The 14385-nt window shown below is 53.1% G+C and overlaps 2 protein-coding genes across 2 annotated transcripts; one reads left to right on the forward strand and one right to left on the reverse strand.

Moving 5' to 3' along the window:
* Positions 1-206: 206 nt before the first annotated feature.
* Positions 207-7816, forward strand: LOC34620652 (protein transport protein sec24). The gene is made up of 11 exons (XM_026337383.1): positions 207-419; positions 720-1622; positions 1883-2065; positions 2960-3333; positions 3960-4233; positions 4409-4474; positions 5126-5330; positions 5805-6045; positions 6401-6610; positions 6905-7021; positions 7375-7816. Exons 1-11 carry the CDS (start codon positions 207-209, stop codon positions 7814-7816), a joined length of 3228 nt encoding a protein of 1075 aa, XP_026193168.1.
* Positions 7817-8207: 391 nt separating this feature from the next.
* LOC34620653 lies at positions 8208-12095 on the reverse strand. Its single transcript, XM_026337393.1, has 7 exons — positions 12044-12095; positions 11340-11434; positions 11069-11152; positions 10467-10685; positions 9733-10086; positions 8495-8810; positions 8208-8311 (listed from the first exon to the last, which is right to left on the reverse strand). The coding sequence occupies exons 1-7, from the start codon at positions 12093-12095 to the stop codon at positions 8208-8210; spliced, it is 1224 nt and encodes a 407-aa protein (XP_026193178.1).
* Positions 12096-14385: the final 2290 nt, after the last annotated feature.

The following is a 14385-nucleotide window of genomic DNA, read 5'->3' on the forward strand; positions in this document are numbered from 1 at the left end:
GTTCTGCAGCTTCGCCTCTTCCGTTAGAAAGAGGTCTCTCGCAGCGGTGCGCAGCGTTCATTCTCGTGGCGAGGGCCACTCTACGAAAGGCTGCCTCTTCAGACAGCAGGAGAGCAGGAATCATAGCAGCACCAGAACCAGCAGGAGGAGGAGCAGAAGCATTTACAGAACAGCCTCCTGTAGCCGAGACAAGGGCAACTCCGCAGATGCAGCCGCCCAGAGCCTTTGGATCTACCCCTCCAGGAGGGATGCCAGGGTATCCCACCGCTGCTGCACTGCAAATGAATGGCGCGGGGCCCCCCAATCCGCAACCTCAGGGATACTACGGCAACCCTGCTAGTTCGACGAAGACTGCCTATGGAGCTGCTCCGGGGGCACATCCTGCATACCCGCAGCAAACCCCCTATACCCAAGAGATCGCTGGTCCTCAGCAGCCGTATCGCCAGCCAAGCCCTTTCCCGCAGCAGCATGACTCACTTTATCCGCAGCAGCAGCAGCAACCCGCCTATCTTCTACAGCAGCAGCCACAACAGCAGCAGTCTGCCTATCTTCCACAACAACAGCAGCAGCACCCCCAACCGCAACAGCAACAGCAGCAGTCTGCCTATCTTCCGCAGCAGCAGCAGCAGCCGCTAGACCAGTCTCAGCCCTATCCTCCTCAGCAGCAGCAGCAACAGCAACAACAGCCACCCTCCTATATGTCTCCCTACGGGCAACAGACGGCGGGCATACCGCCAGCCTCGGCGTTCGCAACTTCCCAGCAGCCCTCAATGGCTCGTGCTCCGTATTATCCACCTGCCGCAGTTGCCGCCTACGCAGGCGCAGCTTCCCAGCAGCAAGACATGGCGTCTCAGCAGCAGCTTCAGGACTTGCTGCAGTTCAACGCTCCCCGTCATTTCATAAGGGCCTCCGTTGGACGCTTGCCGAATTCAAGCTCTCTGAGGCACAAGTGTCACTTGCCACTCGGTGTTGTTGTTCAGCCCCTCGCTCCCCCCGCCGTAGGACAGGCAGACGTTCCCTCTGTTTCTTTCGGGGGAGGCGCTGTCGTGAGGTGCAAACGCTGCAGGACTTACATCAACCCCTTTGTGGTGTGGGAGAGCAGTGGGCGCCGATGGATCTGCAATTTGTGCGGTGTCAGCAACGAAACGCCGCAGTTCTACTGCCGAGCAACAGATGAAAAGGGCAGGCGAGAGGACCGCTTCGAGCGACCAGAACTCTGTATGGGCTCCATCGAAATCATCGCCCCCTCCGATTATATGATTCGTCCCCCCCAGCCGCCAGCCTTCTTGTTTCTTATTGACGTCTCGCTGCCCTCCGTAGCATCAGGCCTTGTCGAATCCGCTTGCCAGGGCATTGCAGACGCCATCCGCAAGGATCGCCTGCCGGGAGACAGCAGAACGATGGTGGGAATAGTGACTTACGACAGCAGCGCACACTTTTACGCACTCAAGACACAACAAACGAGACCGCAAGTCTTTGTAGTGCCTCAAGTCGATGATATGTTTCTTCCACTCTCCGAGGACCTCCTTGTGCCCCTCCTTGAATGCAAAGAAGCCGTTCTCAGCACTTTGGCCGCGCTGCCAGATATCTGGCGGTCTACCGGCTGTACAGAAAACTGCATGGTAGGCGGGGAGGCGAGGGAGTTGAGGGAGAAAGGGGTGCATGTGTGTGAGCAGAGAACGGGGGAGGGGGACTGCTGTAAGACTGCATCCACACGGGGAGATAGGGGGAGGGTGCTAGGTTCGCTTGAAGGCCTTCGCATGCGTGATAAGGCTGTCAGGGAGGGAGGGAAGGAGGGCTGGGAGGAGGCCGGATGTGCAAAAGCAGTACTTGCACTGCAAATGACTTGGTGTGCAAGGCGGCATTTTTGCACTGCTTGCAGGGGAGCGCTTTAAAGGCGGCCACGATGGTGGCAAAACATGTAGGTGGAAAAATTCTGCTCTTCTCGGCAGCTCCTCCAACAATGGGCGAGGCAGTGGTGAAAAGAGAGCCAAACAGAGATAAGGGAAATTCCACTACAGACAGAGAAACAGATCTCCTCAAACCTGCATCCGATGCTTACCAGGTAAGGCCCTCATATACATATCCATACACATATTTATATATTTATATCTAGCAGTACATCTGTGTGCATATAAATATGTCTATATGTATATGCATATATATATGTATGCATACGTGCACATGTAGATATGTATTGGAATATGTATATCGGGCAACTGGGAGGTGAAGTTGATAGCTGCAGGAGGCGTGACAGCGCTTATTGCATGACATGGCGGCTGCATCTCTCAGTGCTTTACATGAGCATACACTGCTGCGTATCCCCGGGTCGTATATTTCCGTTTGCGCGGTGTCTCCTGTCTGCCCATGGTCTAGTTTTTCGCTCGCTGGTGGCTTCTCTCTCTTTTGGTGCATTTGTTTGGGTATGCAAAATGGTTCGGTGTGCGCGGATCGTTTTGGTATCCGTGGTTTGGGAGGTATTGCAATAGAGCTATTCGTTCCAAATCTTTTGTGTCGATTGTTTAATCTCATTACTTGTGTGTGTTGTGGCAGCACACGCCCGAGTGTTTAGTGACAGTGCATACGCACATGCGTTTTTGCATCCCTCTGTAGAATTATAAATAGACGGGCCACTTTTTCAGGGTGGCGCTGGTGCTTCAGATGTCTGTTCCTGAGAAGTTTGTTTCACGAAGAGCACTGCATGCGCAGTGTGAAGGGCCTCATTTGTAGGGCGTACGGGAGGCTGCCTCGTGTATGTATATATGTATATTTGTGTGTGTAAGTGTATGTATGTATGGGTATGTGTCCGTGTGTGTGTGTCTATCTGTCTATCTATCTGTCTATCCGTCTGTCTGTCTCTATCTTTCAGTCTGTCTACGTGTTTACACTGCTTTTACGCACGGCTGCAAAGGGCCTCAGAGCCTTTTTATTGGGTTTTCGTTGCTCCCTGTTTTCGCAGAATCTGGGGCAGCAGCTGACGCAGAGTCAGTTGTCTGTCGATATGTTTCTATGCCCCCCAGCACCTTCCGCATCGTCTCCCACAGAAGCCGTGTACTATCCGCCTCCCCCCGCGTCTCAGAGCGGCATGCCGACATCTCAGCAGCAGAACCAGCCAATGAGTGGGGGACTGTCGGGTGCTGGTAACGTCGGGAGAGGTTCTCACCTCAACGGGAGTGTGCCTGCTTCGGGAGTGTCATTCTACGACGTTGCAAGCTTCGCCACTCTTGCGCAGTTCACCTCCGGGGAACTTCGCTTCTACCCGTCCTTCACTCGCCAGCAACACGGCCCGAAACTTATGGCTGAAATCGAGAGAGTTCTCTCCAGGGTGACAGGGTGAGGCCTGCCGCACTGCTAACAACACACGCCCTGCATACGGCTGCCCTCCAAGCGTCCTTTACATTCCTCTGCACACGCTTTACATGCTTCACGCATCGGATACGGATACAGAAAGGCGGACTCTTCGAGAAAATCCCATTGTGCTTGTGTACTCGCCGCAAGAAGAGCACTCTGAGGGGCATTTGTTTTGGGGACAGGCGGAGGGGAGGAGTGGGCGTCTCCTGCATATAATACCCCTCAGTGTCTGCTTTGTTTTCTTCTCCTTATGTGCATCTTTATCTTGGGTGCTCTTGTCTTCTTTTTCTCTGTCTGTCTCTCTCTGTGCAATTGTGAATTTCTGTACATTTGTCTGTGCACTGGTCTGTATCCGTATAGGTCGAGTTGTCTGTATCTGGCTGTATCTTTTGAGTTGTCTGTGCATGGTTGTATCTGTATATGTCTGTCACTCTGTCTATCTATTCCTCTATATGTCTGTATGTATATCTGTATATGTCTCTATCTGCTGCATCTATATCTGCCTGTATCTTCTTTCGTGGAGGTGCCTGAAGTAAGTGCGCAAGAATCAGGGGGGGCATCAACAGCGCCATCGAGGGGGACTCTGTTGCATGCGTTTCTGCATTCAGGTGGGAGGCCGTCATGCGAATCCGTGTGTCTCGGGGCTGGAAGGTGTCTCAACGCCACGGGCGTTTCTATCTGCGGGGGTCGGACTTATTTGTGCTTCCCACTGTCAACGAAGATCAGAGCTTTTCCGTGTCTCTCGAACTTGACGAAACTGCCACCCCAGGAGCCACTGACAACATCCTCTCCCTGCAGGCAGCTCTGCTGTATACAAACAGCGACGGCGAGAGACGTATCCGCGTGCATACGTATTGCATTCCCCTGACGCAGAACATGCAGGTAAGATTTTTGGCCTTAGAGAGAGACTCCGCGCATGCACAGGACGTTTCCAGCATCCTTTCCTTTGTGTGAACGGCGAAGAGAAAAGGAAGGAATTGTTTTTGTATATATGTGGCAAGCGTGCCCAGCAGTAAGCTTTGCTGCTTTCGGCAATGCGCTCTGCTTCTAACCGCAGGAAATTGCCGCTTCCATGGACCCAGAAGCAACGGCCGCTCTCATGTTGCAGCACTCTATGGATCTGGTGAGAGCATGGCCGTGGCTTTCTTGACCTTTTGGCCTTAGTTTTATTGAAAACTGGGAAAGGAAAAGGGGAAAAATTTCTGCGTGCGTGGTCGACGCACTACCTGGGACTGACTCCTTCCAAAGCCCCTAGGGTTCAGAGCATTTGCTCTCTCTTCTTCCCACCCCCTTTCTTTCCCCCTCTCCTGGTTTCCCCCTCTTTAACGACGGATTGGCGTCCGCTGTCTTCTCTTTTCTCTATCAAAATTTAAATAGCACCCATGTTCGCATGAAAACACATTTCTATGCTTCTATGTACACTCTATGTTGAACTATACACGTATGTATGTACATGTATGCATATGCATGCATAGATGTATGTATGTAAGCATATGCATTTATGCATGGCGATGTATATGTATATGTATGGATAGGGAAATATGTATGGATATGTCATTATCTATGTATGGAAAGGTATATAAATGGATGCACGTATACGTATAGATGTATGTATATATGAGTTTATGTGTGGGTGGTATGTATTTATGTATGGCGATATGTTAATATAAATAGATGACAGGAATATATATGTGTATATGCACGGATGGATGGATAAATGTGTCTTTATTGTACGTGTCTGTGTGTGTTGTTGCAATCTTGTTCTGTGCCGCAGTCTCTGCGTGCGAAAGTTGCTGATGGAAGGTCCTACTTGCAGAATCTCTGCGTGCAGCTGATGTCAGCCCTTCAGCTGCCTGCAGCAGGACACAGTGCGTATGGCGCACAGCCGTCTTTACAGAATAATGGGGAGCAGCTGAGGCGCCTTGCTTTCCTCATCATGGGAATGCTCAAGTCACCTGCTTTCCGAAGCACCAAAGATGGTCAGTGAAGAGGGTGTTACGTGAAGCGAGAGGGGAAGGGCTCCTTTTTTTTCTCCCCTATCTTCCTTCAACATATATCGTCCCCCACCTACCTTTGTCTTGATTTTTTTCTGAAAAAAGGAGGTGTCACATCTCCTTTCCTTCGCCTGCATGGTCCCGACGCCATGAGACGTAGATGTCGCTTCTCCATGGGCTCGTGAAAAAAGACCTTTCGCCGCTCGCTTTTATATGGCGGCCTTTTTGCATGCGCTTTTAACGCGCTTGAAGGAGGCTGCGGGTGGCAGAAATGTGCTCCTTGTGTCAACTTCTTCAAGGGGCGTGTCATGCCTATTTTGGCACGTGCAGGGCAGTAGCCGGCGTCAACCCGACAAAGAGAGAGGCTTTTTATATCTCGCCATGTTTCCCCTGCACTCTGCACATGATGGTATACGTGAATCTTTGTGTCTTTCTTTCTCTGCGTTGTTGCCGCTGCAGTGACGAACGACATGCGCGTCTACGCGTGGCATCGCTTGGCTTCCGTGCCCTTAAGTCAGTTGGTGGCTTATTGGTGTCCTCGTCTTTTCTCGCTCACTGATTGGGGTCCAACTGAGGGTTCGCTGGATGGGAATGCGGAAGTCATTCTGCCCCCCTCCATCCCTCTAACCAGCGAGTCCATGACGCAGGAAGGCGCGTATCTCATTGAAAACGGAGAGAGCATGCTTCTCTGGGTTGGCAAGTAAGCAGAGCAGAGCGTCTTCACACGAAGAGAGATCAACGGAAGAACTGGAGGGCAGGGGCGAGAAGGCATTAGAGGGGGAGGGGGGCTTTTGGAGAAACGGATATGGGAGCAAGCGTAGAGTAGTATCGTTCGTTTGCGTGCAAAAATCCTGTGCAAGCGTCCTGCCTATCCTGGCACGATGTGTAGTATTACCGCCCTCCATCTCAGTACACCACGCACACATTTTTTCCGGGCAGAGTCCTTTTTCCTGCGTCGCTTCTTCTGAATAGTCCGGTGGAGTGCAGACTCCGCCTCCTAGGGCTTTCTGCTGCATCTCTTGCTGGTGCGGTGGCTGCGGCGATTTTTTTCATAGATCGGTGCCGTCTGAGTGGTTGTTGGCGGTCTTTGGTGTAAGCGCCTTAGAGTTCCTGCATCCTGAGGCAGCCGCTTCATCCCTTGGCAGGACCAACGATTCTCTAGGCCAAAGGACTTACGCGATGATTAGCGAGCTGCAGCGCCAACGGCTCAAACCGGACTATATGGAACTGACCATCATCCGACAAGGCGACAGCAACGAGCAGCTGTACGGCCTCTTTACTCCTTCCCAAACACAAACGACCCCTGTCTCTCCTTCATATCCCCTTTATATGCAGCCAGTCCTCCTTATAAAGGTGGCTGCTCGATGTCCGACGGCTTCAAGTCGCATCGACTCTCACAAGCGTATTTCGTCTTTCCCATATATATATATATAAGGCCAGCGCGCACACACACACATACACACACACATACACATACACACGCAGAGCAAGAAGCGGGCGGCAGCGCGACTCTTGCGCATAGGCAAGAAGCGTCATGTGCTCTTCTTCTGCTTCTGCAGGTTCTTCGCGATGCTAGCAGAGGACCGAGTGCAGAGCCTGCCCTTGACCTTCACGGAGTTTTTGCAGAAAGTTGGGCAGCGCCAGTTGGCCCCAGTCACCCCGATGCCTCCTGCACAGCGTGGTTACTGAGAGGCGATAAATGTGCCGATTATCCTCCCTACTCCCCACGTCTCTCTCTGTATCTATCTCTCTGTATCAATCTCGCTCGATGGGAGCTGCGTGCTCCCTCTGCTGCTCTGTGTGCTATATCGGGCAACCGCCTCCGCCATGTGATTCGTAACCTCGGTGCTCTTGCCGCGCTGCTGCACCTACTGTGTCCCTCTTAACTGCTGTGAAGGGTTGCATGAACGCGCCTCTCGCTTTCCATGCGATTCTCTTCTAGAATGTAACTGGATCGAAGTCTTTGACCGGAGAAGCGCATATATTTTCGCTTACTGTCGGACCTCTTTCCGCTCCTTCCCTTGAGTAGAGCCCTTCCCCAAAAGTTCATGAAGACTTCTGCCCATCCAAGGCCTCTCCGGCTTTCGCGCACTGCCTTCTGTGGGGTCTGTGTGCCGGGAAGGTATACAACAGCGAGGCCTGCGTGCCGGGCTGATTTCAAGCCATGCGTCCTGCCTCTCCTTCGTGAGTGCTTCCTATCCAGCTTGGTAGAAGAAGCCTCGTGCAAGAGCGCGCGAGGCATCACCCTTCGCTGCCACCCGGCAGCCAGCTGTAACAGTGCGTGTGACTTTGAACAGAGTAGGTTGCCGCACAACACTCCTGCAGGAGGGTCATTTTGGAGGGCCACACGGGGCCTCCAATATGAGGGCTTAGCGAAGTTGGCCCTCCGTAGCATACACTCTACCCAGCCCCTTTCTAATATACAGCTACTATACGTACAATGGTACCCTGTAACCACCTTAGCTCGCTGAGCCTCGGATGTTAAGCAGGAGCACGTGCTCGCTTCTCAGCAGGTCCTCCCTAAGTACGGCAAAGCCCGGCACCCAACTCAGACAAGCACAGTTGCGGGTCAGCAACATTAAAGCTATGGTTTGGGGAACTCCATGGGCACTGCTGCAGTGCAAACATGGGGGGGAACCCTCTTGGGTATTGACGCCTTGTCGCTCTAAAGCCGGCAGCCAGCCAAACAAGAGAGCAATAGGTATGATGTTCTAGCGGTGCGGCTGGCGGCATGCGCATGCCTAAATTTGCGACCTTGCGGGTGTGGACGCGTATACATCAGGTAGATATAGATGCGTGTCAGCAGCACCTCTTACACCGCCCCTGCTCACTAATGAGGGGTTTTCTCACAAAAATTGCTACTTAGGCCCAAAGACTGCCTGGTGGGGTGTCTGGCTGAATATGCCCTGGGGCCATCCCTGCCAGCAGGACAGGAGAACATTCGGTCCTGTCCTTAGCAAGGGCTCCTACGATCCTCAAGGTTTTTTCAGACCGTTGCTCACAAGCGAGCACCTCAAAAGCGTGCAACAGCATCACCGTGGCGGTGTCGGCTCACTGCTGTTGCGCGGGAGGGGAGTGGCCTGCGTCTGTTGCAGCGGTGCGGGGACAGCTGGTGAAGGTACAAAGTAACTTCCCCGGGTGTTGTAGACGGTGGTTTGATTGAGCGTCTGCGCACCATTGGGGTGCGGTGTCTGCTGTGCCGGGGGGGAGGCGTAATACGGATAGTTTACTGGGGTCTGGGGGGCCCAGGAGTTCGCCTGAAACCTGCTTCGCCCTAAAGATGATGGGCTTGCAGTAGGTGCATAGGGATACAGGCCTCCTGGGTTCGGGTGTTGAGGTGCTGAGATCGGCGCAGTGTAGTGCGACATTGGTGTCATGCGAACCCTTCCTTGCACAGGGCCCTGATTTTGCTGGTGCAAGTGAGGGTCCACACGCTCCCCAAGGGGCTTCACAGACTGCGCAAGGCTGCAGGAAGGAGGCCCTGAAGGGGGCGACTGGTCTAGTGGTGGCGGTTGTTGCTGCTGCTGCTGGTATTGTTGTTGTTGTTGCTGCTGCTGGTATTGTTGTTGTTGTTGCTGCTGCTGGTATTGTTGTTGTTGTTGCTGCTGCTGGTATTGTTGTTGTTGTTGCTGCTGCTGCTGGTATTGTTGCTGCTGCTGCTGGTGCTGGTGTTGTAGCTCCGTATGAGCAGGCAGCGTGGACCTCATCGCAGCAGCTGTTTGGGCCTGCATCGTGGTGCTGGGTAATGCCGCATCCACCCTGGGGGTCACCTCTGACGGTTGGCAATAGGATTGCTGCATTTGCTGACGAGAATGCCGAGAAAAGGACGCCTCACTGTCCGGCTGCGGCCGATCCTGTGGAAAAAAAACCGCAGCATCAACAAGGATAGAAGACAGTTAAGAGGGAAGGAATGGAAAAGTAGATGTGTGCAAGGGGCGTGCAGTCGATTGGTCACCGCAAAACAACCGAGACATTTCTGAGATTCCTAAGGAAGCAGTGCCAGCACATGACGTGCCTAGGTGGATAAACACTTTGATATAGATGCCTATCTCTAGGGCGATGGGTGCTACAAGCACACATAATTCGTGCACCATTACATAGAACGACACGCACGTGCACAAGCATACTCCTTAGTGTCGGTGGCCGTCCACATGTGGAGCCACGCATTTGTATGTGTGCATATGTATAGGCAATGCCTGTATTTCTAGACAGATGTGTATGGACTCTCGCAGCAAAATCTGCAAATTCAGATATTTCCCACGCATCTAGCACATGATAGTATACGGAATGGATGAGACGTAAATGGACCTATGTGCACGTAATCACTCATTTTAAAATGCCGCTGTGCGATACTGACCCCAGGGCACTGGCTGTTGCAAATTCGGACCATTGGCAGCTTGATTTTCTCCAGTCGATCATAGTCGGGGGGTGCAATGCCGGCGACTGCCTCCACGCAGTTACTGAATAGGTTTTTGACTTCTTCGCATTTCTCGATCATTCGGGCATTGGTCGCCCCACATGTCGACACAAGAGAATTGGAAAGGAGCGAGAAATCATTGCAAAGGCGTTCAAGAGACATGTCCTGAGACTGGGCAAAGCTGTGCATGCAAGACTGTGCTCCCTCGCAGCTGAATCCCCTCACAGGCTGCTGGAAGTGGATTGGGGCTGTGGGGAGGGCCTTTACAAAGCGAGCACGACGAACAATGGGAGGCGCTCTAGGTAGGCGGCAGGGATGCACGAACTGCACGAAGAGCAGGCACAGCGCATAGCAGCGAGGAAATGGTAGTGTATGCGGAGGGAAGGGAAGCAGGAAAGACAAAAGGAGCGGAGGCAAGGCAGCAACGTGCTGGGTTCGATGCACAGGAGAATCGGGAGAACGATGCCTTTGCACCACGACAGGTCACGGTGTGTGAAACTTGAACGGCTAGTGGTGGCACCATCAGGAAAGCTGAATGAGAAAGCTAAAGCTGAATGAGAAAGCTGACACTGCAGTGCATATGTGAAGACACGCATATTGGTCTAATGAGTGTCGGAAGGCACAAGAGAGAGGGGCTCTCAGAAGAGCGTCATGCCCCGACAAGGTGGTATACGGCGGCCAAAGAGAGACAAAAGGAAACTGACACGCGCTTGTGTGTTGTGAATCTCTGGTCCGGGTTGGTAGCCGCATGCGCTACTTGGGAAGGATCCGCCGTATGGCATACAATGGCCACCCTGCAGGTAGGAGGGGCTCAAGTCTGAGCTGTCCAGGTCCCCAATCTCATAAAGTGTTTCCACGAGCTTTCGAAGAGCCAGACCCGTGAAGTTGGGCTTCACGCGAATATCGAGGTCTTTGACTTGGATCTGCACGTGGCCAGGAAAGAGTTCTCGGATAGAGTGACACACCGTATACAAGGAGAGAGCGTATCGGCAACAGCCACGGCAGAGGAGCAGACAGGCCCAGGCGCAGGCATCCAGTAGCGCTCATGAAACTTGGAAGGCGGCGTGCATGAAGGCAGCACAGCACCAACAGGAGGACTCCTATGAGATTGTGACAGCTCCCCTTGCTCACAGAGCAACGCCCCAAGATACATGAAACGTCCTTTCTCCGCAAGCAGAGCCCCGAGTTCCTCATTTCTGTCGGTAAAAGGATTCAGAGAGTCACGCTTAAGAGGCACAAAAAATGTCGTTGCAAGACGAAGAAGCAAGGTGCCACAAGAAAGGTGCGAAACACTGAGCAGACGCACTGTCACGATCCCAGGAAGCGGCGTATATACGAGGTTCATTCTTCCAATACGACCAAATTCGAGTCTTGCCTCTGCGTCGGAGGCCTGAAAAGATGACCACACACAAATTTGTGTGCCCCAGAGCCCTGTTAAAGTGGGAGAGGACCAGCGGCGCGCTGGGTGGCTGGATCAATTGCCGCTGATGCGTCGTCACCCGCTGCCGGAGGGGGAGAGCGTCCGAGGCAGCATATACAAGAACTAGCTGGGAACAAAAACACCTGCGGCCTCGCACTTGCAGCATATCATTGATAGCCTTGGTATTTAGGCGGAGATCTCGAAATTCGATGCCTTGATCGTAGCCAATGGATATCATGTCATCTCCTCCCACTGCAAAGGTAGGGACGCAGCACAAATAGTAGCGGCGAGGAGCACAGGTAGAAAGAGGCATGTGCCACCCAGACACAGACCGACACAGAAAAACAGATACAAGGAAGAGTAACAGACGGACAGGCGGCGATTCGAAGCCCCCCGTGGATAGTGAAAGGCAGCACTCCCTTCATGGGGACAGAGACAACACGTATCTTTCCCACAGCAACCAGCCACCAAAAAAAGAAAAGGTATGGAAATATAAAATCAATCAACGACAAGAAGACGCATCAGTCAGGCAGTTGGAGGCATGTCCTTTCACGGGTGACATGTGCGTTTCGGGATGCGCAGTTAAACACTACATGCTACCCCCGTTGGCTTACAAAAAGACAAAGCACCGGACACGTCCTTCCTTCGCGGCACAGCAAACAAGTCCCATACAAGTGCACGGCTTAGAAAAGACTGGCCGTAAGGTCGAATAGTGCTTTGGGGATGCTACCCAGCGAAGAGCGTCGCTTCGAGCCATGCACCGTTCACCCTTAATTGTGAAATGAAAAGCAACGCCTGGCCTTGCGCAGGAAGCGCAAGAAGGTGCCAGCAGCTTCTATTCTGTTCATCAGGTTCTCTTACCCTCCACGTATTTGGCAATGGCCCTCTTGAAAAACTGCTTAAGGTACTCCATTTTTGGGCGCAAGCAAGAAGAAGAGGCCCCCGTAGTAGCCAACCACACGGATTCTGGAGTGTTTTATACACGGCGGCTCCTTTGGCGTGTAAGAAAAACGCACTGTCTGCGACCTGTCTTGAACGTCCCTCCACAGAACTGTGTGTCTGGTGTATGCCCACCGCGCTGCAGTACGTTGAGGCGGGAGACACAAGGCGTGCAGACCAACGCCTCCCCGCGCGTTGCAGCGTCCCCCCTGAGCGGCGATGCAAGTGAGAGGATGAAGCTCAGTGGAGGCAGAGGGAAGAAAGGGGGGAGGTGAGGTCCGAAAGTCCGCCTTCTCGGCTGCTTGGTTTGTGTCACCTGCCTCTTTCGTAAGGCTCGCTCGGTGCAGGGGCCTTGGCAGGCAGCCGACGGCGGCAAAAGAGGGCGTGTTTTTGTGGCAGCTAGCCAAGAAGACAGCCCTCTGGTAAGCCACTGCGTAGATTGCCCTCAGAGGACTGGAGGCAACGCTGGTCTGCAGATGGCCAGGCCCCTGGCTGTGCGTTGAGTCGGAATCGTGGATGCACTCCAGGCGATGCAGCCGTGGAGATCTTGATGGTCAGCGCAAGAAGCGACCCCTGATGAGACGGAAGATCCTTTTCATACCTCAGAGGCTAAGGGGGAGACGAAAGAGCGGCGAAGGTAAAGGCGCCACTGGTGGGACGAGCTCTACTAGGGCCACACAGCTGCTGCTGCTGACTGAGCTGGACAGGGTGTAAATTCCTGGCTACTCCTGCGTCTGAAGCCCAGATCATATGAAAAAAGTCCCTGATTTGGAGAATTCAGTCAAAAACCGTGACAGTTTCCGCACTCGAGACAGAAGCAGCAGCCACCAGGCCCTCCTTCCTGGCCTCGATGTGCCGACATCCGAGAAGGGCTGGCCCGACGCCGACACAGAGGGAAACGGCCGTCTTCTGCGCCTGTAAAAAAGCGGGTGCTCAAAAAGGCGCCCTAAATGATTTCTTTATGAAATTAGAGCAACGCTGGACCACCCAGAAAGACAATCTGGGAAGCCGGAAGGCAAAAGCCTCCTGCAACTCACCTACGGGGTGTTTACCTACCACCACACCGGCTATTAGGCAACGACTCCTGGAAGGAGGATCAGTTGTCCCCTAAGTATGCAGGCGCTTCTTCCACAGCACCTACAGAAATCTGCAGCAGCAAGCGCTTCTGTGGTAGTAAAAACATGGGGTCAAGGCTGCTTTTCTGCCAGAAGTCGACAGTGTATGCGCACTGACACATCGGAAGTACTCGTGCACCAGCCTACGGTGGTGCCCACCCTATTACTCAGGCAATGTCTAATCTACTGCCGTACGTTGGCATAATGGAGATTTTGTTACACATCGATCACACGGCTTGATCTAGAGCAGATTCTATTCGTTGCTGTGCGGCGTGGACTTTATGGCTCCGTGAGCGGGGGCCGCCTGGTCTGTAGCCATCAGGTGTTTTTATGTGCAACAAACAGTCGCGAATGCCTTGACAAGTGGCGCTTACAGGGCGTTGTGTCTCGTCTTGCCTCGCCCCCCCAAGAGGCCAGAACCCTGCGGGTTGCAGGCAAGTAGGAGAGAGATACTCACCCAATAGTAGGTTACAATAATGCCCACGAGGTGGTGGGAGTGAGGCTCTCCTTAAGAAACCGACCAGGAGGCGCTTCACAGTGCTGCGCCTAGTTGACTAGAGGCCTGTAATCCTTTTGATAACATTGAAGCGTCAGCGTCAGAAAGACGAGACGCTACAGCCGCTCCTCCAGCAGGAGACTAAGGCCCTCCTGAAGATGTACGCAGATTGACTCTCCTAGCCTCACGTGATGGCATCCAATAGCTACCCGCCCCCTTCCCCGCAAAACACGAAGTAAGGAAGTAAAAAGGGGGTGGAGGGACGGAGGTAGATGGAAGGACTCATGGGCGTAAACAATTACGGGGCACCGAATACAGGGAAGCCAGGGAGAAAAATTACAAAGCTCACAGAGAGATATATATACACCACAGGGGGGTTACCAAAAAGGAGACCAACAGTTATATCTAAATGCGTTCTAAAAAGAGAGACCGCGTATGACAAATGCAGAGGAGGTGACTCCCAAATGGCTTGGAAGCGGAGTTGCTCCCTTCTATTGGGGCCCGATGTCTCCGTCAATCGCCGCCAGCTGGTCTTTAACACTTAGAGCGTCCGCGGACAGCTACCTAAACGCCGAGCATACGCTTGTTGAGAAGAAAAGCGCACATGCACCCCTGTTGCAATCTGGGGTGTTTGGGTACTTGACGACACAAAC

The sequence above is a fragment of the Cyclospora cayetanensis genome, unplaced genomic scaffold (assembly GCF_002999335.1).
Source record: "Cyclospora cayetanensis isolate NF1_C8 unplaced genomic scaffold, CcayRef3 CcayRef3_contig_10, whole genome shotgun sequence".
In the NCBI taxonomy this organism is placed as follows: Eukaryota; Apicomplexa; class Conoidasida; order Eucoccidiorida; family Eimeriidae; genus Cyclospora; species Cyclospora cayetanensis.